General features: G+C 42.2%; 1 protein-coding gene across 38 annotated transcripts in view; it reads left to right on the top strand.

Moving 5' to 3' along the window:
• Map4 (microtubule associated protein 4) overlaps nt 1-24,065 on the top strand; it is a 165,839-nt gene that overhangs the window by 106,118 nt on the left and 35,656 nt on the right. For 21 of the 38 annotated variants that reach the window (XM_004834954.4, XM_004834955.4, XM_004834951.4 and 18 more), the window contains exons 4-9: nt 1,022-1,144; nt 5,743-5,856; nt 8,784-8,918; nt 10,449-11,564; nt 12,857-12,979; nt 14,943-18,275. In XM_004834954.4, coding sequence (XP_004835011.2) covers nt 1,022-1,144; nt 5,743-5,856; nt 8,784-8,918; nt 10,449-11,564; nt 12,857-12,979; nt 14,943-18,275 — 4,944 coding nt within the window. The remainder of the gene's footprint in view (nt 1-1,021; nt 1,145-5,742; nt 5,857-8,783; nt 8,919-10,448; nt 11,565-12,856; nt 12,980-14,942; nt 18,276-24,065) is intronic. The other 17 variants (XM_087187054.1, XM_004834964.4, XM_087187055.1 and 14 more) reach the window with 3 other exon arrangements.

Raw genomic sequence — 24,065 nt, forward strand, 5'->3', positions numbered from 1 at the left:
TTGGTACCGGAGATCAAACTTGGGTCCTAGCGCTTGTGCAGCAGGTGGTGAAACCACTGAGTTAAATCCCTGGACCTCTGCTATAATTGTTTAGTTAATTTCTCTGTAATAATCTAGAGGGGGGTGCATTATTACATTTGTTTTTTTGTTTGATTTTTGAGCCAGAGTCTTGCTGTGTAGTTCAGGCTCTGTGATGTAGACTGTCCTCGAACTCTTGAAAATCTTCTTGTTTCAGCATCCAGAGTGCTGGGATTACAGGTGTGTACCACCATTCCCAGCTTGCTGCAGTTCTTAAATCATAAAGGTGCAAATGTAATAATATACTTCCTTCTAGGTTATTACAGAGAAATTAACTAGAAAGTTGTAAGAGAAAAGCAATGTGTCTGGTGCTCTGAAGTTGAAGCCAGGAATCAGTCTGTAATGATGAGTTAAGTGTCAGATTGTTTCTGTAGTGTTTGTTGAAAAAACTTTCCTTTTTCTGTTGAATTTTATTGACGTCTTTGCTGAAAGCCAACTGACTATAACTGTGTAGGATTATTTCTGAACTTTGTTCTATTTCTTTAAGTGTGTGGTCAGTACTACAATAAGTCAGTGCACTTATAGTAACTTTTGAGATCAGGTAATGTAATTCCTTTACCTTTGTTTTTCTTAAAAATGTTTTTTGACTTTTCTGGGTATTTAAAGTTTCCTTATGAATTATGGAATGAGCTTGGTATCTTTTTAAAATTCTGCTGGGATTTTATTTTATTTTATTTATTTTTTGGTACTGGGGATCGAACTCGGGACCTTGCACTTGTAAGGCAGGTGGTAGAACCACTGAGCTACATCCCCAGCCCAATCTGTAGTGTTTTTAATCTTAATTAGGACCTTATGCTTCCAGTAATTTATTTTTTTCTATCTGTAAAGTTTTTAAAAGTTTTCTTGAAAGGCATTTGCTAGATTGGATTATGTTATATTGAACTAGCTGTGACATTTTATAGAAAACAGTACTGTCTAACTTGTCTTGCATCTGTGTCTTAAGGGTATCCAGCCGGATTCCTGGATGAGACGATGACCTTCCAAGAATATCAGAACAGCCAGAACTGGCCAGAAGATGCAGACTTTTGTTTCCAGCCTGGGGAAGTGGTAAACCCAATCCAGACTGGTAAGTGTGGGCCTGTGTGCCTGCTAAATAATTGTGTGCATGATATGTATACCAGAAAGATATTCAGATAAAACATTTTGGCCTAGGGCCAGGGATGTAGCTCAGTGGTTCCACTGCCTGTCTCACAAGCACAAGGTCCCGAGTTTAATCCCTGGTACCAAAAAGAAACAAAACAAAAAAAAACATTTTAGCCTAAATGCAGCTCAGAAATTACACCCAAAATGTCATTATTCCTCCTGAGCTTCTGGTTGGCCCTTTATCTCCTCGTTTTTTTTTTTTTGGTACCAGGGATCAAACTCGGGACCTTGCGCTTTCGAAGCAGGCAGCGGCACCTCTGAGCTAAATCCCCACCCCTATCTCCTTTTTATCCTTTCTTCTGAGGCACTTAATGCTCTGCAGGTCTCTCCTTTTCAAAATCTGTTTCTAATAAAGTATTTGAAATTCATGTGTTCAAAACTAAAAGATCAGGCTGGGGATTTAGCTCAGTGGTTTCACCGCCTGCTGCGCAAGCGCAAGGACCAGAGTTCAATCCCCGATACCAAAAAAAAAAAAAACCCAAAAAACTAAAAGATCAATAATGTCTTAGAACCTGTTTTTATTGTTGTTATTGTTTGTTTTTTATTTTGGGGTTTTTTTTTAATTTTATTTTTCTTTCTTTTTTTTTTTTTTTGGTACCAGGGATCAAACTTGGGACCTTGCACTTGTGAGGCAGGTGCTGGAACCACTGAGCTAAATCCCTGGCCCTTGTTTTTGGTTTTGGTACCAGGGATTGAACTCAGGTCCTTGGGTTTGCAAGGCAGGAGGCAGAACCACTAAACTAAATCCCTGGCCATTGTTTTTGTTTTTGAGACAGGGTCTTACTATGTAGTTCAGCCTGGCCTTGAACTCAGTGTGTAGCCCAGGTGGTCCTTGAATTCATGGTAACCCTCCTGGCTCAGACTGCCAAGTGCTGGGATTACAGGTGGGCACCACCATGTCTGGCTATCAGAACCTCAATTATTCAAGAAGGAATTATTACAGCAATAATCGTGCCATTTGTTGACTGTTTTGTGCCAAGCATGATGCCAGCCTCTAAATGGATCTTATGTGCCAAACATATTATTATTCTCACGTGACAGAAAACTAACTCAATTTCTATAAAATTCAAACAAAAAATTTATATTAAAAAGCATAGCTGGGGTTGGGGATTTAACTCAGTGGTCTTGCCACCTGCTGTGCAAGCACAAGGACCCAAGTTTGATCCCTAGTACCAAAAAAAAAAAAAAAAAAAAAAAAAGCATAGCTGAGCCAAGTGTGGTGTGCATGCCTGTAATCCCAGCACTGGGGAGGCTGATGCAGGAGGATTACCGTGAATTCAAGGCCAGCCTGAACAGACCCTACTCAAAAAAAAGCATATCTGTAGTTGCTCCGAGCTCGAGATAGCAGGAGGAATGAACCATAAAAGGGCTTCCCAGGAGCAGCATTGCTCCCCTCTCACATGTCAGTTGGCCACTTTGAGAGCTCCAGTTGTTTCCATGCATATAGGGCTTCCTTTGGCCCATCTAATTTCTTTTTTTTTTGGTACTGGGGATTGAACTTGGAACCTTGCACTTGCGAGGCAGGCAATGGAACCAGTGAGCTAAATCCCTGGCCCCTGGCCCATCTAACTTCTAGTGGGCTCTTAGTTGGTTTCAAGTATCCTAGTGCCTGGTGTTCTGTACTGTTGTCCAATATTGGCTTTCTTAAATACACAGTAAGTTTTTAAAAGTGTTTCATTGAGATACAATTCATACATTGAACAGTTCATCCATTTGAAGTATATAGTTCAGTGAAATATCGTATATTCACAGATATACAGCACTCACCAGAATAAATTTTAGAATACTTTCCTCACCATAGTAGTAAATTCTGTATCCTTGAGATAGTACCCTCTAGCTCTAACCACTCCAGTCCTAAGCAACCACCGATCACCTATTTGTTTGTGTACATTAGCTTCTATAAATTGAGTCATGTAATATGTGGTCCTTAGTGACTGGCTCCCCATCCCCCCACCCCCCCCATACTGGAGATTGAACTTAGGACCTTGTGCTTTCGAGGCAGGCACGGTACCACTGAGCTAAATGCCCGGCCCTGCGACTGGCATTTTTTTTTTTTTTTTTTTAACTTAGGATGTTTTCAACGCTCATGCATTTTGTGGTGGATATCAACACTTCATTTCTTTTCCTTTAATATTCCAGTATGGGTGTATCATCGGCTGATGGACATTGGGGTTTCTGTTTTTCAGCTATTAGGAACAATGCTGTTACAAACATTTGCATACAAATTTTCATCTGGATATGTATTTTCATTTCTCTGGGGAGGATACCGAAATTGAAAGTCCTGATCATATAGTAACTATATGCTTAATTATTTGAGAAATTACCAAGCCATTTTTCAAAACAACTGCATCTTTTTTTCTGTTTTTTTTTTTTTTTTTTTGGTACCGGGGATCGAACTTGGGTCTTTGTGCTTGTGAGGCAGGCAGTAAAACCACTGAGCTAAATCCCCAGCCCCACAACTGCATCATTTTATATCAGTCATTCTTCCACATTCTCGCCAATATTGTGTTCCCTTTCAAAAAAGTTATAGCCAGCTGGGGATTTAGCTCAGTGGTTCTACTGCCTGCCTCGCAAGCGCAAGGACCCGAGTTCCATCCCCGGAACCAAAAAAAAAAAAGTTATAGCCAGTGCATTGTGCATCTTGTAGTTTTGATTTGCATTTTTATAATGACTAATGATGTTGAATTTGTTTTCATCTTTTCAGGTGCCTATTGGCCATTTGTCTGTATTTCTTAGAAAAATATGTATCAAGGCCCTTTGCTCATTTTCCATTTTGTTTGTGTTTCTGTTACTGTACTATGAGTTCTTTGCATATTCTGCAAACGAGGCGCTTAACAGATTTGTGATTTGCAAACATTTTCTCCACTCTTCTGGGTAGTGTCCTTTGATGCATAAGTTTTTATTTTGATAAGGTTCGATTTATCTATATTTTCTTTTGTTGCTTGTGTTTTTTGGTATTCATATTTATGAATTTGTTGCCAAAACTAAATTCATAAAGATTTATCCCAATGTTTTGTTTTAGTTCTTACATTTGGTTCTTTGGTCCATTTTGAGCATATTTTTAATATATAATGAGAGGTATTACAGCCAGCACTTGGGAGGCTGAGACAAGAGTATTCCTGTGAGTTCAAGGCCAGCCTGGGATACATGGTGAATTCAAGGCCAGCCTGTACTGCATAACTGCATAGCAAGATCCTGTTTCAAAAAACCAAACAAAAATAGAAACCCCAAAATATTCAAAGAAGAAAAATTGCATCTTTACTGAGCATGCAAAGACATCTATTTCTTAAAATAAAAGACATGTATTTCTTATTATTTTCTGAATGATACATTTTTTTTTTTCTGGTACCAGGGATGGAATACTGGTCCTTCTGCTTGCAAGGCAGGAGGCAGAACCACTGAGCTACATCCCCGGCCCTAAATGATACATTATTAACAAGTATTCTAACTAATATTTAGTAACAACTATCTCCATAGCATTTTCATGACCTAAGGTATTATAAGTAGTCTAGAGATGATTTAAGGTATACACAGGATGCATATAGGTTTTATGCAAATTTTTTGCCATTTTATGCAATGGACTTGTCCATCCTTGGATTTTGGTATACGTGTGGTGGTTGGGGTATCACCAATCTCCTGTGCATACCAAGGGACAACTGTAGTACACAGGCATGATTGCTGTTAACTTTTTGGTAAGTTTTGCAATTGGGAAGTCTGAGTCTACTTGTTTTTTTCTGAGATTATTTTGGTTTTGGTTTTTTATTTTCTTTTTCTAGATTGGGGTTTCTCTATATAGTTTAGGCTAGCCTTGAACTCATGGCAATCCTTCTGCCTCTGCCTCCAGAGTGCTGGATGACAGGCATGCGCCACCATGCTTGGCCTGGAAGCATCTTGAGGGAGTGATGCATTAGCCTTACCAGAGGTGCTATTTAGAAATCCAGATTCTCAGGGCCCAGCTGAAAACCTCAGGGTAATTGATGCAGAAGCTAAATTTGAGAAAGCCTCCTTAGAAAGCAAGATTCTTTTTGTCTTGACCAGCTTGGCTTTTTTTTCTATGTACGAAAGCGCAAAGACTGGCTTGCTCATGCCAACCCTGAGTCCAGAGCCTTTCCCTTCTTTCAGGATGACAGCTGCTCACCTGGTCCACTTCAGATTATGTCTGCTTGAGGTGAAAATGTCCCTTGAACTTTTTCGGAAAACATTGGGGTTTTTTTTTTGAAAACATTATTTTTTAATAATTTAAAACAAGTTTTAGTAAATATATTTGAAAATTTAGATTTGTCTGTACCTTCTAGGATGTTAGTTTTCTTTTTCATTTTATACATTTGTTGACTGATTTAGATAATCCAAGAGAATTAAATCATACAGTGAGTACTGATTCCTACAGGTATGGCCTCATATTACCTGAGCTTACTTAGGGTCAACATGTAAGTAACCATATTCATCACAGGGTATTACGTGGTGGTAGTCCTTCTGATTGCATACATTGGGAGTGAGATTTGGATCCCTTCTGTCTTCCAGATCCCTTTAAGATGCACCATGATGATAATCTTGCAGATCTGCTCTTTCTCTCCAGTGGAACAACAAATGTTCCAGTGCTTATGGGGCAAAATGATCCCCAGGAGGACAGTTATGGTATGGCTTCTCCAATCAGATTTATTCTATAGAGAAGGAAAAATGTTTCCTAGATTTCATTTTTTGAGACCCATATAACAAAAGACACTTCAAACAATGGTTATAATTTTGTATTTGTGAATAATCTGGATAATATATTTCACTTTTACTCTTCTGTGGACTTAAGATCTTTTGGAAGAAGGATGTTAAATGAGTCGACTGCTGACGTTCCCCATTTGGCCTCCTGATACTTTGATGATGTTGACTCTGACCCTTTTCTTTGAGCTCACTAGTTAGTGAGTCATCCTGCTGCACTGCCTTCTTCCTCACAGTGCTTTTCTTTCTCTGAGTTTCCTCTGCTTTCACCTTAGTTGCCTCCTAATTCGTCGTCTTCCCTTTTCTTTTTATGTTTTATTTTTGTTTTTTGAGACAGAGTTTCACTACGTAGTTTCAGGCTGGCCTTGAACTCACTATGTAGGCCAGGCAGGCCTTGAACTTGCAGTGGTTCTCCTGCCTCTGCCTCCAGAGTGGCTGGGTATATGAGTGTGTGCCATCATGCCTAGCTCTCTAACTCCTTTTTCTAATCCATTCTGAATATTACTGCTACATTCATCATCCTGAATTCCTGTTGTGTACTCATCTGATTTTCATGATTAAGACCTTAAAAGACACTGTTTTTTCTTCATTTCTAAATTTCTTTGTTGGCTTTTAAGGTCTTTGTTCTACTGTTTATTTTATTCCTTTTTGCCATCTCTGAGATACAATATACAAATGGATCTGCTGGTCCCAAGGCCTGCTGGCATCTTTATGCTTTTTTTGCCCAGTGTCTCTGTCCTTGAAATTGACCATCCGCTCTCTTCTCTGAGACCTTCTGTGGTAGGTCCTCCCATCCGGTTCTTCTGAACTCCTATAGAACTTGCTCCGTACTATGCAATAGTATAGTGTACTATACAATATGCATTATTTGGTGTATGTATATCTGCCTAAATGGTAACAATTTAGCTGAAATGTAAAAATCTTTCCACACATAGTGGCAATGTGCTTGTAGTCAACACTACTTTAGGAGGCTGAGGCAAGAGGATACCTGAGTCCAGGCCAGCCTGGGCAACAAAGCATGACTATTTCTAAAAAAAAAAAAATGTCATGATCTTTTTTTTTTTTTTTTATGTTACCGGGGATCGAACTTGGGACCTTGCGCTTGCGAGGCAGGTGCTAGAACCAATGAGCTAAATCCCCGGCTCTGTCATGATCTTAATATCCAGAATTAGCTGGTATTAACTCTTAAGGTATGTGGCATAGGATGACATAATAATATTCCTCTTGTGGCTCTCTAGTTGTTAATAATTTACAAAGCATTTTCACAAAGGGTGATGTTAATCTCACTTTTCAGATGAATTAAGGCTCATGGTTCCTTACTATACACTATTTTACATTGGCTGCGGTATTGCTAGGTTTAGTCTCTGATATTTTGAATCTTTTTTTTTTTCCCCTCCATTACTGGGAATTGTACCCAGGGCCTTGAACGTGTTAGGTAAGCGCTCTATCACAGAGGAGCACACCCAGCCCTTTCTTTTAAAAATTTTATTTATTTAAATTAATTAATTAATTGCAAAGCTAGGTGTGGTGTCACATGGCTGTAATCTTAGCACTTAGGACACTGAGGCAGGAGTGTAGGGAACAGGGAAAGAGCACGTTACTAGAACCTCTGCATCAGGTCCTAGTCTCCTGCGAGCCACGGCAGCGCAAGGTGAATTAATTAATATATAGACAGAAATGAGACTTAGGGAAGGTGAACTTTGGCCTGATCCATGCTGCTCTGGGCTGCAAAGACCCCAGACCCTGAGCTTGCCACACCTTTATTTAGTAATCAAAAACAAAAGTACCAGATGACTCAGAGGGCTCTGCAGTGATCCTAGAACAATGAGGAACTGTGCGGATGAAGATTTGGCTCCTCCCAGGATGTTTCCAGCTGGTGTGGTCCTGCCTGGGAGCATCACAGCATCACAGGACCATTTAGGTCTAGCTGTGACCAGAGGCAAAAACTGAGTTATGTCTCCACATGCCTTGGCTTGCCTATAGTCAAGAAAACTAGGCCTAATCATGATTTAATTATGAAATGATTTTTCCCCAAAGTCATGTAGAATTGCTCCCAACACAGGATTATTGCAAGCTGGAGGCTAGTCTGGGCTACATAGTAAGTTCAAGGCCAACCTGAGCTATATGGCGAGACCTTGCCTCAAAAATCCTAAAAACCCTTAATTAATTAATTGTAGTACTAGGGATTGAAGCCAGGGCCTTTGTATTGAGCTACATCCTCAGTCCTTTTTATTTTGAGACAGGGTTTCACTGAGTCCCTTAAATTGCCGTAGCTGGGCTCAAACTTGTGATCCTTCTGTCTCAGCCTCCCAAAGTACTGAGATTGTAGGCCTGCACCAATATGACCAGATTTTTGGTTTGTTTTGTTTTCATCATTTTGAGACAGTTTCACTAAGCTAGCGACCCTCTTGCCTCAGCGTCCTAAGTAACTAGGGTTATAGCTATATATCACCATGCCCAACTTATTTTGGATCTTTATCATACTCTAGAAGATAGCCAATAAATGTTGATTAATGGCACTACTACGATGTAATGATACTATCCTGCATATTAACAACTACCCAAAACCTGAAGAATGTCCACAATGTTGCTTTTGAAAACTTTAGTGCTGCTAGGTAGGTATGGTGGCACACACCTGTAAATTCAGAACTCCGGAGGCTGATGCAAGAGGATCATCTGACTTTGAGGCCAGCCTTGGGCTGCATAGAGAGAATTTGTCTCAAGAACAAACGAAAAAACTTTAGTGCTTTGTTTTTTATTGGTCCTCAGGCCTATATATTCTCGGCAATATATACAGCTGGTTTAACGTATCAAATTGCTTTTTTCCTCTGTTATTTATGTCTCAATATTAGATATGTCTTCCTGTGACACATTCGCTCCTGCCACTATTGCACCTCACGGATGGTCTATGCCAGCCCCAAACTCTGCCCATTCAGAATCCTTTGTTTCCCCGGAGGACTTTGGGGAACCTCCACAGCCAGCTGCAGGTATAAATTACTTACACTTTTATTGTCAGTTAATGGGTGCAGTATCTATAGTCAGTATAAATCATCAGACACACTTTTAGCAGCTTATAGAAGACACACATAAAATTTTCAGAACTATCACTTTTTTTTTGGTACCGGGGATCGAACTCAGGACCTTGCGCTTTTGAGGCAGGCGGCGGAACCACTGAGCTAAATCCCCAGCTATCACAAATATTTTTAAGCTTATATTATTGATACAGCTGAGGGAATTGTAGTAGAACTATGATAGTTGGGGTTAAGGAGCTATAGGGAAAGGAAATTTAATATGGTCCATTTTTCAAGATAAGATAGTTAAACTCTGGGGCCGGGGATTTAGCTCAGTGGTTTTGCCGCCTGCTGCGCAAGCTCAAGGACCCAAGTTCAATCCCCATTACCAAAAAAAAAAAAAAAAGATAGTTAAACTCTGAGTGAAAAATTACTGGCAGTTTTCTAATTGTCTGACAGAGTTCGTGGATTTGGTGAGTGTCTGGTCAAGTGAGACCTTGAGGGAAAGAAAAATAATGAGTAAGAGAGCCTTGGTAGGCCAGGCATGGTGGTACATGCCTGAAAATCCCAGCATTTGGGAGGCTGAGGCAGATGATTGCCATGAGTTTGAGGCCAGCCTGGGCTACATAGGGAGCCTCTGTCTCAAACAAAACAAAGCAAAACAAAACGAATGAAAAAAGACAAAAAGAGAGCCTTGGTACAGAAGATAGGCATGAGTATAGTCACCTGAAACGTCTCCTTCTCGGAAAATCCCAAAATAAAGACTAGCCAGGACTATAAAGAAATCCAAACTCAAATTGGGAGGGGGATTGGGGAACTCATAGGTCTCTTTCAGGAAGATTGTACCTCCCATAATTTTCAGCTAATAAAAAACAACAGGAGGGCTGGGGATTTCGCTCAGTGGTGCTGACACCTGACACCTACCTCGAAAGCACAAGGTCCTGAGTTCAATTCCTGGTACCAGAAAAAACAAAAACAGTGGGGAAAGGGACTTGTGTGTTGGGGTTATAAATTGTTTGCTGTGACCTCTCTGTGTGTGCCTGTCCATCAGACACCCAGGCTTGCAAGACTGACCGCACTGAAGCCTCACTTTTGCTGTTCTTTCTGCCTGTGGAGTCCTTGGGGTGGGGGCAGTCTGGACAAGTGAACCCATTTCTCACAGCAGCAAAGAATGCAGATTTAGAACTCTGGGGTTTTTTCCTTGATGGGACGGGTACTGACCAGATGTCTCACAGGTTTCTGTCCCACTACTGATTATATAATATATATCTTGAAGCCTATATTTTCCCTCCTTTGCCTTTTCTCCTACACTGCTTGTCCGATCATATATTTTGTTCTTCTAAGTGTTGGGATTATCAAAGAACAGGCAGCATACATGTGTTTTAATTGTATTTTGTGGTCACAAAAGCCAAATACTCTTGTGACCTAAGAAATTAAGTTTTGAATCCAGAACTGTGAGTGGACAGCTAAATGTTTATTTAGGGTCTTAATGTTTATTTCTCTTAGAGCTGGCCAAGGAGATAGATCTGCCATCAGTAGAAGAGCAACTACTGACCAACGCATTGGATATAATGACAGGACAGAAGTCAACTGACATGGCACCATCTAGAGAAACAGAGGTGGTGCTGGCCAACGTCATGGGACCAGCCACAGAAACAAAAGTGGCCTCTGCTAAAGGTACAGAACAACCCAGCAAACTGGATGTGGCACTAGTTGAGAACACACAGCCATCCATTGAATCAGATACATCCCTGGCCAAGGACATGGCACTACTCACAGAAACACAGGCTGCTGCAATGAAGGACATGGTACTGCCCACAGAACCGGAAGCGGCCCCAAGCAAGGGTGTGACAGAGAGTACACCACTTGTACCGAAGGATTTGGCCCCACGGCAGGCTATAGTTCCTCCCACAGACACACAGATCACTGTGGCCATGGGTGTGATGTCACTCTCGGAAACAGAGGCAGAACTGGCTAAGGACAGTGTATCATCCATGGAAATATCTCCAGCCATGGAGATGGCTTTGTCCTCAGAAGCAGAGGTGGCCCTGGCAAGGGATGTGGCCTTGTCCCCAGAAGCCCTGGTGGTCTTTACCGAGGATGTGGCTCTCTCCTTGGGAACTGAGGGGGCCTCAGTGAAGGATATGGCTCCACCCCTAGAAACAGAGATGGGGTTGGGCAAGGATATGACTTCACCCCTAGAATCAAAGGTGGGCCTGGGCAAGGATATGGCTGTCCTCCAAGAAACAGAAATGGCCCCGACCAAGGATATGGCCACACCCCAAGAAACAGAGGTGGCTTTGGGCAACGATGTGATTCTCCCACCAGACGCAGAGGTATCCCAAGTAAAGGATGTGACTCCACTCCTAGAAAAGGATGCAGCACTGCCTCCACAAACAAAGGTGGCCCTGGGTAAGGATGCAGTGCTGCCCTCTGGCACAGATGTGATGCTGGCCAACAATGTGACCCCAGTCAAGGATGTTACACCACCCTTAGAAACAGAGGTGGCAGCAGTTCTGAAAGACACGGAAATGGCACAGAGCCAGAAAGGGCTAAGTGAGGATCCTCAGCTAGAGTCTCTCCAGAGTGAGGCACCTGCAGCTCCTGGCCTGATTTCAGCAGGTATGGGTCTCTGCTTACTTTTACTGTTCTGAAGGTCTGATGTCCAGAGGACTAAGGGATGGATGTCAGGCCAGGTAAGCTGGAGGCAGGCTTCTTGTGCTGTCCAAGTCTGTTCATATTCCTCCTCTCCTTGACAGTGGTTCCCCACCTTCCTTCTCCTCCAACTTCAGCATCTTGTCCATCCTTATTCTCTGCTGATCTTTTTGGTTTTCTTTCAGATATTTGAAGCAATGAACTAGAACATCCACAAACTTCTGTTAACCCCATCTGGCCAGTGGAATGTGTCTGTAGTTACAGACTTTGCCTTCTTCCCTGTTTTCATAAGCCAACTGTTCTTACTGCTAATCAAGGCCAGCCTTTCCTCTCACTTGACACTAGTTTCCACCTCTCCTTTCCTAGTCAAGTATGTTGTCCTATCCGTTACTCTCTTTTCTGGGACTCACCAATTTAATACCCTTTCAACTGGGCCATTCCTACCAATTAATAAACATTTGTAATTTTTCTCATTTCAAAAGACAAAAGCAGGTGTAGTGGTACACGCCTATAATCCTAGCTACTTGGGAGATTGAGGCAGGAGGATTTCAAGTTCAAAATGAGCCTGGGCAACATAGCTCAGTTCTAAAGAGAAAAATAGACAAAAACAGACACCGCACTAACTGTACCTTCCATCTACCTTTTCACTTTTCTGCTGCCTGTTATTGGAAGATTGCTTAAAAACAGGGCCTGGAATTTAGCTCAGTGGTTCTGGCGCCGGCCTGGCAAGTGCAAGTTCCTGAGTTCGATCCCCGGTACCAAAAAAAAGATTTAGGGGCTGGAGATTTAGCTCAGTGGTTTTGCTGCCAGCTGCGCAAGGGCAAGGACCTGAGTTCGATCCCCAGTACCAAAAAAAACCAGTTCCCATCAGCAGTTATGGTGGTGTACACCTGTGATTCCGTGCTCAGAATTGAACCCACGGTCTTCACCCTGACCTACATATTAGCCTTTTTAAATTTTTCTAAAAGTTTTGCAATAGGGTCTTATTAAGTTGCCCGTGCTGGTCTTGAACTTGCAGTCCTCTTGCTTCAGTCTCCCACAGTGCAGGTATTACAGACATGAACCACTACACTTGGCTTGAGCAGGAAGATCTTGAGGTCCTGGCCAGCTTGGGCTACACAGCAAGACCCTGTCTCCAAAGCAAAACAGAGCACATACACAAACACACAAACCCATTTCTGTTCTCAAATCTGGTGGTTGCAAAGGTAGCTAAAATAATGTTTCTCTGAAATTTATATGGTTTTTACTATTACCTTTAGAACCAATCAAAGCCTCAGGCCAAAAGTACAGCTTGCCCACAGATGAAGATTTTGGGTTAGAGAAATTAGAACAGAAGAAACCACTCAACAGTCAGCCTTCTGAACCTTCTTCAGCGACTTCAGGTAAGTCAGGAAAACAGAGAGGGCTCTTTGGTACCCCTGTGTCAACTCAGGTCACTGAATTTTGCTCCAGTCCAGCTGTCGACTGTTCTCTGGTTATTGGCGTGTTACTTTAGCTCAGTTTACTCCGCTGTTAGCTGAATAAATTGGTCAGCTGCTCTGTAAACCCTTCCTCCTTACATGTGTTCCCATGGCTCCGTAGTACCCCACTGGCTGTGAATATGTTAGAAAAGCAGGATCTGGACCTTTCCAAATAGAATTCTCCTTTTAACAAGATCCCAAGATAATCTTTATATAAACTTTGAGAGGTACTGCTCTAGGATACTTTCCAATTTAAAGTTTGATTGTTCAGTGATCTCTAAGGTAATAAAATTTATTTATTTTTTGGTACTGGGGATTGAACTCAGGACTTTGTGCTTGCAAGGCAGGCCGAGGCACCACTGAGCTAAATCCCAACCCCTAAGGTGATATATTTTGGTTGATAAGCCAGAAAATTTAGGAACATGGTTATCAGGTTTTTTTCCTTTTCTGTAACTGTGATTGGAACATGAGCTCCTTGGGGACAGAGGCCATGATTTATTTCACGCTGAATTGCTAGTTGTTTGCATTCTATCTAGCACCAAGTAGGAGCTAAATAAGTCAGTTCTTTACTGTTATCTTAGGGACTTATGTCTTAGGGACATATCGGTCTATTTTATTAAGTGCTTGCTAAATACAAAGTAGACCCTACTACAGCATATATATATCAAAGTCCTAGTCCTTCCCCTTGAGTTATTATTAGTTTATAACTTGTATGAAAAGAGAAGTTCCCAGGAATGAACTCTGAAAACAAAGATTTACATAATAATTGAAGAAAATAGAAAAAGAGATGGTACCAAATAGCTTCTGATTAATTGCCAAATTAAATGGTATAAGCACTTGGAGATTGCTGCAGCTTCAAAATTTTTGAGGGAAGCTGTAGTTAACCTGAGATATTAAGTTTATTTAGAGTAGGATTTAGAGGACATTGAAAAGATATGGACAATGGGCCCAGGATTTACCTCAGTGGCACTACACCTGCCTCTCGAACACAAGGTCCTGAGTTTGATCCCCGGTACCAGAAAAAGAATGGATATGGACAAGAATAAAGGGTACTATTTTTAAATATTCTAAAGTTTTTTGAATCAGTTCATTGGGTCAGACATAACAGGAGTAGTCATAACCTACAATTCTGAGACTCTTCCCAGGAGTTTGAATCCATATTGTGATCCTGAAACTTTTCTGGAGATGCTCATCCTAATTGTTACAATTGTTTTAAAATTATTTAACATTATCTGTATTTCTCTGACTTTTGGGAAGTACATTTAGGAACAGAACATTGAAATGTAGCATATTTGTCTTCCAAAGTAGGAAGCTCTGATTCTGGAATGATGAGAATTTTTCTCTGGCCAAAATACAAATTCACTATCATTTTGTTTTCTTTCTTTCATTTAAGTAGCATAAGGCTGGCCTTCTGGTCTGCTTCCCAGAACCAAGCTGGTTAGTTTGATAGGGATTCATGTAATATTAGTGACAGACTCTTAGAACTGTAAATTCTGTTGAAAATCATAAATAAGTTTATTCAGTCAATAAATGTCACAAAAAAGAGACAAGGACTAGAAACTTAACTATCTTGTAGAATTGGGACTTACATATGAATTACGAATAATGACAAATAGAAATAAATTAAGTGAGATTTATAGGCAGTAAGTGCTTATTATAGAGTTTAGAAGATTTGAAAATTTTGTAAATATCTTTGAAAAAAAGATCCATGCCTGAGATGATGACCTCTGGTAAACCCAGTTAAGGGTGAAAAATGTTTGGAAAACTGTGATGGTGAAAATAGAATACTTAACTGAGTCACTAAAATGAACTTTTTTTGTTGTTGTTAAGAAACTATAACCAGGAATTTGTTGTTTGGAATTTTAGCTGACTTCATGTATTACAGGTGCCCCTCTCACACAAGGCAGACAAGTTTGCAGACCCAGTGACCACAGGGCAGCCCGACCCAGGCCCGCCAGGAACCTTCCTGAGCTGCCGGGAGGCTCTTCTCCTTGGAAGACTCTTGAGCCCAGGCTGGGCCCTGGCCCTTGGGCCGAGTCACATTGGGTCTCTGGCTCATTTTTCTGTGGTGAGCCTGGGAGCCAAAAGAAGAATGTTCATACTGACTTCCCTGAACCCCAGAGGGATCTTGGCAGGGAGGCCTGGGAAATAGAGAGCACCCCAATGATGATGAAGAAAAAGAAGAAGAAACCAAAGCAAAAGAGATATTCTCAACCCCGGGTGGGGGGACCATGGGATGGTGACAGTGCAGATGAGCCTAAAGGTAACCCCTCTGCAGCTGGCCCCCACCAACCTGCTGTCCTCTCCAGCCAGCCTTCCATGCTGGGCTCAGAATATGGATTTGTCACCAGAGAAGACATGAGAAGAAAGCATATGCTTGACTCCAGAGCAGCCCGACAGGGAGGTGAGAACGTCTTCTCAGAGAGTATTAGAGCTCCTTCATGTCTGGAAGAACCTCCAGCAACTACAGTCAGTGCTGAGCCTAAACTAAGAGTAGAGGAAGAGGGAAAAGATAATAGTTTGGTGCTGAAGAGCCAAGATAAGAAATTGCCACAGCACAATAAATACAAGCCAGAGCCTGCACTCCACCTGGAGACTGTGGATAAAAGCCAGACCAGGGGCCCTGGGCTGAAAGGACCCCTGACAGAGGTGCCTACACACACAGTGGCAGCTTCTTCAGAGACCAGACCCAAAGAGGGTGTGACTTGCTGTCCTGTCTTGGACCTGAAGGTTATGGGTGGAGTTTCAAAAGAAATGCCTACTGTGACAGCCACAGTGACAAGTAACCCATTAGAAAATAGTCTAAAAGAAGGGAATGATGCAAGCAAAATGACTAAATTCCAGGATGTCAAACAGAAAGAGTTTTCAGAAGGAGCCAAAGAGGTTAAAGAACTAAAAAAGGAAGCACTTCCCAAGCCAAGAGAAGAAATTAGCATCTTTGCTTTTGAACAGGGCCAAATGTTAGGTCAGGCCCCTGGGCAAGGAAATGAGCCATTGAAGAGAGTGACAGGTGATGGCAAAAGCAAGAAAGGGCGGGGAAGTTCTGGAAGAGCGAGGGGGGGTTCTGGGAAGATGAGTGCAAAATCAGAGGTGCCATTGCTTCTGGATGGTGAGAAGGATGGAAGGGCTGTTCTGGGGCTGAGTGAGCCCGTCCCCAAGACCGAAAGGATGACTGCTGAGGATAAGAGATCAGGGCTGGGACTGAGTTCTTCAAAGCTACCAGGGACTATGACTGGTCTCCCTGAAGCAGGGGCGACAGGAGAGCCCAAGAAGATGACCAGCCCGAGGGTGGGAAGTACCATGCAGGCCCTGAGTCCCCTGGAAAATGGGTCAAGCTTGACTCAGCCTTCTGATGGGACAGAAAAAGCCACAGTCAAAAATGTAGGTGTAAGTAATCAGAGCAAGGAAGGAAAGTGGCCTTGGGTGGAACATGAGCCAACTCCCTGGATTTCTGAAAAGCCTAGAAAGAGAGATAATGAAGGCAAAACCAAAAAGTTTAAAAATAATTATCCTGTACAGCCTACTAGAATGGAGGACAAAGAGGAAATCCTCAACCCATGTTTTGTAGGGAAAGATGGAGACAGTACTTGTAGTATTTCCTTGAAAAATAAGGAACTGGGCCTCATTTTCCCCAAAGCGCCAGGCCCTGTGTTCTCACATACATCAGATGCACCCACAGTAGAAGTAGCTGACAGAAAGGGTAAGAACGTTGAGGTTAATTCTGTTGAACTTCGGGCTCTCGAGGGAAGCAAAACATGCACAATCAAGAATTCTGCTGTTACTGACCCAGCTATCAGTGTGACAGATGTGAGCTGCCCAGACCAAGCCCAGGTGGCAGGATTTGTTCCCTTAGTCGTGTCTGAGGAGAACAAGACCCATGCAGCCAAGGGACACACCACAGGGGCTAACAAACCAAATAACAGGAATAATGACGGAAAAAATGAAAAGATTAAAAATAGTTTGCCGGAGAAGCACATTTTAGAGAATAAGATAGATACAGCAAAAATACATGTTCCCATGGAAACCTCAGGGAGCCACAGAATGGAAGGAATGGGTTATGTGGACGAAAATAGAAATATTACATTTACCTGTCCCAGCACACTGTCAGGGCTAATAAATAAGTCAGCTCCTCCAAAGACTCTGGAGTTAGCAGCCTCTGAAAAACTGCCCCATCTTGCTCCTCCAATAGTAAAGGAAGGGGATTCCTTACCAGACACTTTGGCAAAAAGTGGGCAAGAAATAACCCCAATCCCGATGTCCAAGTTATTAGCAGAAGATAGCTGCAAGAAAGATGAAGTCTCACGGCAAGAAAGACCCAAGGCCCCCTCTGCTGTTCTGCCCTCCACAGGCAGAGCACGAGTTGCCCTGCCTTCCACAGCAGCCATAGAAACAGTTAGCAGTCATGGAGATCCCTGGCGTAAGAATAAAGGTGAGCTTAATGATCCCATGAAAAATGAAGCAGGGACAGATGAAGGGCGAGTGGCAGGGAAATCTGATTCTGGGCACCACAATGCCTCTAAGTGGTCAGTAGGGCAAAATGCCGAGCCAGCAGCACAAGGTCACCTTCTTCCTGGAGCGCCTGCAGACCAGAATCTGCCAGGAGAGGCCCGAGGCCTAGGAGAAAAGACAGACAGGGGTGGCTTCCCAGCATCTCCAGCAGTCTCAGAGCAGGCAACTGACAGAGGCTCTGTTCCAGCCCAGGTTCCTGACTCACTGGGAGACAAAGCACAGAAACTCAACTTCTGTGAGGACCAAAATGCTAAAGATAGAGATTCCAGGGGCTCAGATAGTTTGGAGAAGGAGGTAGATTTGACTCTTTTGCCTCCACAAGGTGAAAAGGGTAAATCAAAAGAAAGTAGTCCAGCTTGTAAAGTCACAGAATTGGAATGTGTTTCCTTGCCAACACCAGAACTCCATTCCAATTTCTCATGTATCAAAGTTGAAGTTCCTCCCACAGGGATGGACAATGAGTTAGTAACGACTGCTTCTAAGGGTCTCCAGCTCCCAGCACTCAAAGATAACATCGTAGAAGCACCTCAGAAAATGACAGAAAAATCTGAGCCAAAGACACTGGCCAAAGAGAGGAGGGAAGATAAAGGCAGAACAGCAGAACCAATGAAAGGCTACATGAGACCTACCAAGTCCCGAGGACTTACTCCACTTTTGCCAAAATCTGCAGTCCAGGAACGAGAGAGACCCAGGCAGCCAAAGTCCAGTGGTATGAACCTGCCATGGAGAATTGTGTGTGCTTGTGACTTGAGTCAGCATCCACAAGGCAAAAAGTTTGTGCCTTGGTGCCATCCAGACTCTAATCATCCTCAATAATCACTGGTTTGTTGGCATGAAAACCTGTAACTGCTATTTACATGCTTTCCGCAGCCAAGGCATGCCTCTTGTCCAGCTTGAGAAGGCTGGTAACTTGGGTGCATGCCTTTAACTCGCACCGAACCCTGGGTTTTAGGTGAAGTTAATTAGAAACCCTATTACCACCCACTGTTCTTAATTTTAAAACAAATTGTGCTTCCTAAGGAAGGAGGATATATTTCAGTGGTAGAGTACTTGCCTATCATGTATGAGGCCCTGGGTTCAATCCTCAGCCCTCACTGTCAGGGAAAATAAAGTGCCTCCTATCCCAATGATGAATGTAACTGTATTTTATACCTAAAATGTACCAATAAAGTTAATGGGGAAAAAAAAATAAAACCATTTATTTGGTTATCTGGAAGAAAAAAAAAAGTGCCTCCTATGTGGAAAGTTCACAGCCAAATTTTAATCATTATTTGGTGTAAGGAGTCAAAGGAGGAAAGAAAATACTCATGCCTAGCTTAGAATATAAGTGTGTATGTGTAGGTGTATATATATATATATATATATAGCTTGTGCTCATGGAACAAAACATCTAAACTGCTTTTAGATGAAATAAAAATGGTCTATCTTCTTCTGTGGATATGGTGGCCTCAGACCAGAATTACAGGCACAGACTTCATTTCTAGTAGTAGAAAATGATGCCTCAGTGATGTAGCCACGTTCTTTGACCAGCTTGCTGCTTACAGCTGCTGGCCCACTGTTGCATGCGACTTAGTTTTGGGCATACTCAGTGTCTGTGAAACAGTCTATAAAACTGGTTCATATTGGAGTCTTTGTAAATTTGCCCTTTTGGACTCTAACCAAATTAGAATGAAATTGATGTTGGGGGATTAATAGCATGTGCCTGTAGTCCCAGCACTGGGGAAGCCGAAGCAGGAAGATCACTATGAGTTCAAGGCCAGCCCAAGCTACATAGCAGATCCTGTCTCAATCAAACCATCCATCCTTCAAAGAAAGAAAGAAGCCAGGTGTGGTGGCACATGTCTATAATCCCAGCACTTGGGAGGCTGAGGTGAGTTCAGAGCCAAGCCTGAGCTACATAATGAGGTGAAGGCCAGCCTGAATTACACAGTGAGACTTTGTCTCAAAAAAAAAAAAAAAAAAAAAATTTGAAGTGGTTCCTTTAAGATTTAGAAATAACTTTTTTTATTTCCCTGAAAAGCATACACTTAAAATAATGACTTCCCTGAGCCTAACCTTAAAAATTGTTTCTTTGGGCAGGGGATTTAGCTCAGTGGTTTCACCGCCTGCTGCACAAGCATAAGAACCCGAGTTCAATCCCCGGTACCAAAAAAACCCCAAACAAACAAAACTTGTTTCTTTGCCTTTCACAGTGCACAAATGATGCTGTCTCTTAATCACAGTTTTCCAGCATGCATGATACAGCTGCTAACTAGAAGTTTAAAAAGTAGAAGCCACAACAAAAGCACTCATGTTGATCTTAGTAGCCAGTCCAGCTTCTGCAGAGGCTTTGCTGTGAGAGTGCATTCTGCATGGTGTGGGCCATCCTTGGGGTGTGCTGTGCTGTGCATGGATTTGTACCCAGGAAGGAATACTTGCTGTGAGGGAAGAATGTTAGCCATAGCTATTTACATGTGATACTTTCATGGTTTCTGCTTTTCCCCTTCCTCTAGCCACCCTGTCACCAAGACAGAAATGCAGTACAGTCATGTGTAGAGGGCCTTCCAGCATCCTGCCCAGCTCTTTAGTTTGGATTTGTAAACTAGCTCTTTAGTTTTAGCAGTGATCCAAAGGGCAATGTGTAAATTCTGTGAAAACCTAGCCTGCATTTCCAAAGAAACACTTTTTTACTCATTATTTTCTTTTGTTGTTTTGGTTGGTTTTTATTTGTTCTTTTGCAGTACTGGGGATTGAACCCAGGGTCTTCGCACTGAACTACATCTCTAGCCTTTTTTAAATTTTGAGATAGGGTCTTGTTCAATCTCCAGGTTACCCAAGTTGGGCTCCAACATGCAGTCCTCCTGCTTCAGCCTCCTAAAATACAGGGATTGTAGCCTTTGCAGAAAGGAGGGTTTGTTCTTCTTGGGAAGCAGATGAGTGCTGCAGAGTGCCGTGTTGGGCAGGCCAGCTCAGGGAGTGTGTGCTGGGAGTGACCTGATCAAGTAGCTGAGGGATTGAGGGTGACGGAGGATAATGAGGTTTAGATAGAATGGACTCCCCATCAAGCCTTTTTCCTGTAGCCATTCTGTGCTTTTTTTCTGACAGGGTCTGTATTCAGGCTGGCCTTGAACTCACTATGTAGCCCAGTAGGCCTTGAACCCTCAGCCTTGGATGCTGGGACTGCATACCTGGCAACATTCCATATTTTTTAGTTGATTTTTGCTAAGTTTTAAATGGGTTAGCACTGTTACATGGTACCCAGGAATATGCAGTAAGTCTAAGTCTTCTACCCTCCAATTTTCACTCTTCAGAGGAAAATAATTGTAGAAGTATTTTACACATCTTCCCTTCCCCTATTGCTCTTTTTCAGGGTGGTTCTGATGGTTTTTGCTTGTTTATTGTTACAAATAAACTTGAGAGTTGGCTTGTATAATTTTGTAAAAGAAAAAAAAATTTGGTCAATACTTTTTTTGAAATTGCAACATTTCTAAATTACCCCAGGGAAGGGCCAGGGATTTAGCTCAGTGGTTCTGCTGTCTGCCTCGCAAGCGGAAGGACCTGAGTTCGATCCCTGGTACTGGAAAAAAAAAAGAAAACAAGAAAGCAAGAAAGTTCTAAATAAATTACCCCAGGGAGCCAGGCATGGTGGTGCATGCCTGTAATCCCAGCACTAAGGAAGCGGAGGCAGGATTACTGTGAGTTTGAGGCCAGCCTAGGCTACATTGTGAGACCCTGTCTTTTTGTTTTGTTTTGCTTGGTATTGGTGATCGAATTCGCTTCCTTGCCACTTGTGCAGCAGGCGGCGAAACCACTGAGCTAAATCCTCGGCCCAAGATCCTGTCTTTAAATAGATAAATAGATAAATAATCAATCAGTCCCAGGAGTTGGTTGGATTTTTCTCTTCAGCAACTGATGCTATTCATACTTCCAAGTGTTAACCTGTCACTGTATGGTGATGTTTCTCTGGGCAGAGCCTGTACGTTCTTAGTATAGCTTATTCCACGGTGTCCAGGAGGCAGGTGCTGAGCTGCAGGCAAGCTTGTGTCTCTGACAGTCATCTGTGACTGCTACTAGACCAGCCTTGGTAAATGTCATCTTTGCTCCTCTCTGAATCATCAGTGCTAACTGTCCTACCTCCAGATGCCACTGATTCTTCCATATTCTGTCCTCATTTGTGTTATGGTCAGGTAATATCACCCATGGTTTTCAATATTTCATGAGCAAAGATATTAGTGGTCTCAATAGAAATGATAACGCTTAACATATATTGAGTGAAGATTGTGTCTGTTATCTGTAGATAGATGAGATTAGCCTCTCTGTCTCTCTGTCTCTCTGTCTCTCTCTCTCTCTCTCTCTCTCACACACACACACACAGGCGCGTGCACAACACTACAAAAGATTCTCTCCATTTTACAGGTGAGAACATGGGCAATCTCAAGATTAATGCCACATAGATAGTGAAGTGGCCACGCTAGAATTTGAACCCAAGTCTCTTAACTCTAAGACTCATGCTTTCTTTTTTTTTTTTTTTTTTGTACTGGGGATTGAACTCGGGTCCTTGTGCTTGTGCAGCAGTTGGCAAAACCACTGAGCTAAATTCCTGGCCCGAGACTCATGCTTTCTTTATTCTTCCTTTAGAATAACTTTCCAGAAGTTTTAGGTACCTCTAAAGAAAAAGACGAGCATTGGCAATTAGTAACTATGTATTTTTATTTTCGTATCTAGGTACCAGTAAACACCTTTCTAGCTAGAGATGTAAAGCTACATCATGAGGACTTAAATTGTGAAACAAATTAATTTAGGATTAGTATCTAGGTCATTTGACTCAGTCTAGCATTTTCTTCTTCCCATAGAGTCTGTGGTAGATTTGTCTGTGTGTCACTATTCCTATACAGCATAAAGTTTTACATGTATGTGATGCCTAAAGATAGGTTTTAATTATAAATGAATTATCTTTTTTAGACCTTACCCTGTTTTAAAGGTGGCAAAATGGATATGTTGTTCCAGGTGCTTCCAGCGACTGTTTTCTCTCCTGTTTCTTTGTCAAGCCACTCTGAAATTTAGGGAAATTTAAGCAGAAGGCTTATTCACATTGTGTAGATTGTTCTAGGCAGGGAAGATTAACAAAACACTTAGGAAGCCAGAGCTCAACCTGTCAGAAAAGGCCTTCTTGCCAGGTGTGGTGGCACATGCCTGTGATCCCAGCACTTGGGAGGTTCAGTCAGGAGGATTGCCATGAGTTTGAAGACAGCCTGAGCTCCATAGTGAGTTCAAGGCCAGCCTGAAGTACTTATTGAGACCCTATTTCAGGGAAAAAAAAAATCCTTCTGTGGACCAGAAACACAATTTGAAAGGATGTTCCATATTGCACTCTAGTATCTCCTTGGCGTTAGCTGCATCCTTGGAAACCAAGGGAATGGCAGTGCACGTAGGGTGTCATTACTGGGACCCCTGGAAGGAGGCCCTTCTTTTGTCATCTTGAAGCCTGGTCTCCTTTTTATCTGGCTTCATTTCTGTTTCTTCAGTTTCCTTTAGCTCATCAGCTGTCTTCCAGCAGCTGGGAATGTCAGTTTATGGTGGGAAATTCTCTTGGTGTGAAACTCAAAGTAATTTATAAATCCAGAATCCTAACAGTTTCAAGGTCCTTGTACATAAATAAAATATGCTCCGCAGATGAAAAAATCATTTGTAGTCTTAGAACTTGCGACTGTTTTACAACTGAAGGAGTACCCACTTTACAGTGTCTTTCCTTGACTATAGTATCCTTGGGAGGGGCCTTTGTTCATTGCTCTCCCCACTTGCTCTCACCTTTGGTGGCTTTTTTCTTACTATCATATCAACTAAAATTTACTAGGATTCTGTATGTCACACAGCTAAGAATACCGATCATTTATTGAAACTCTTATATGTCCAACAGTATTCTAAACTTATGTGTGTCTGTGGGTATGGTAGTGGGTATTGAACACACTAAGGGCCTGGACACTGAGCTACCCAAACTCCCCTTTTTAATAGGGTTTTTGTTTTGCTGTATAGTTTGGCTAGTCTTGAACTCACTATGTAGCCCAAGCTGGCCTTGAACTCTCAGGAATCCTCCTGCCCAGCCTCTAAGGTGCGGAAGCAGCACCGTGCCTGGGCGGGGTCTTTTTGTTTTGTTTTTTTCTATGTAGCTCAGACTGCATTAAACTCAACAACAATCATCCTGCTTCAGCCTCTCCAGTGTTAGGATTGCAGGCATGTTCCACTGGCTAAAGTTTTATGTTTTATTTTGAGGCAGGGTCTCAGTTAATTGCCCCAGGCAGGGCTCAAACTTTCAATCTTCCTGTCTCAGCTTCCCAGAGGGCTAGGATCACGGGGGTGCACCACCATGCCTGGCTCTAAACCCTTTTACCTTCAAACAATCCTATGTGATCAGTGCTAGTATTTTTCTTGTTTTATTAAAAAAATTAAGTATTTTTTGTAATATCGGTTTAAACTATTGATTATCCTACAGTGATTGATTGAGGGTGCTGGGGATTGAACC

This window comes from Heterocephalus glaber, unplaced genomic scaffold, assembly GCF_053883595.1.
Source record: "Heterocephalus glaber isolate CG9 unplaced genomic scaffold, H.glaber_assembly_v1.0 deba00001504, whole genome shotgun sequence".
NCBI classification, from domain to species: Eukaryota; Metazoa; Chordata; class Mammalia; order Rodentia; family Bathyergidae; genus Heterocephalus; species Heterocephalus glaber.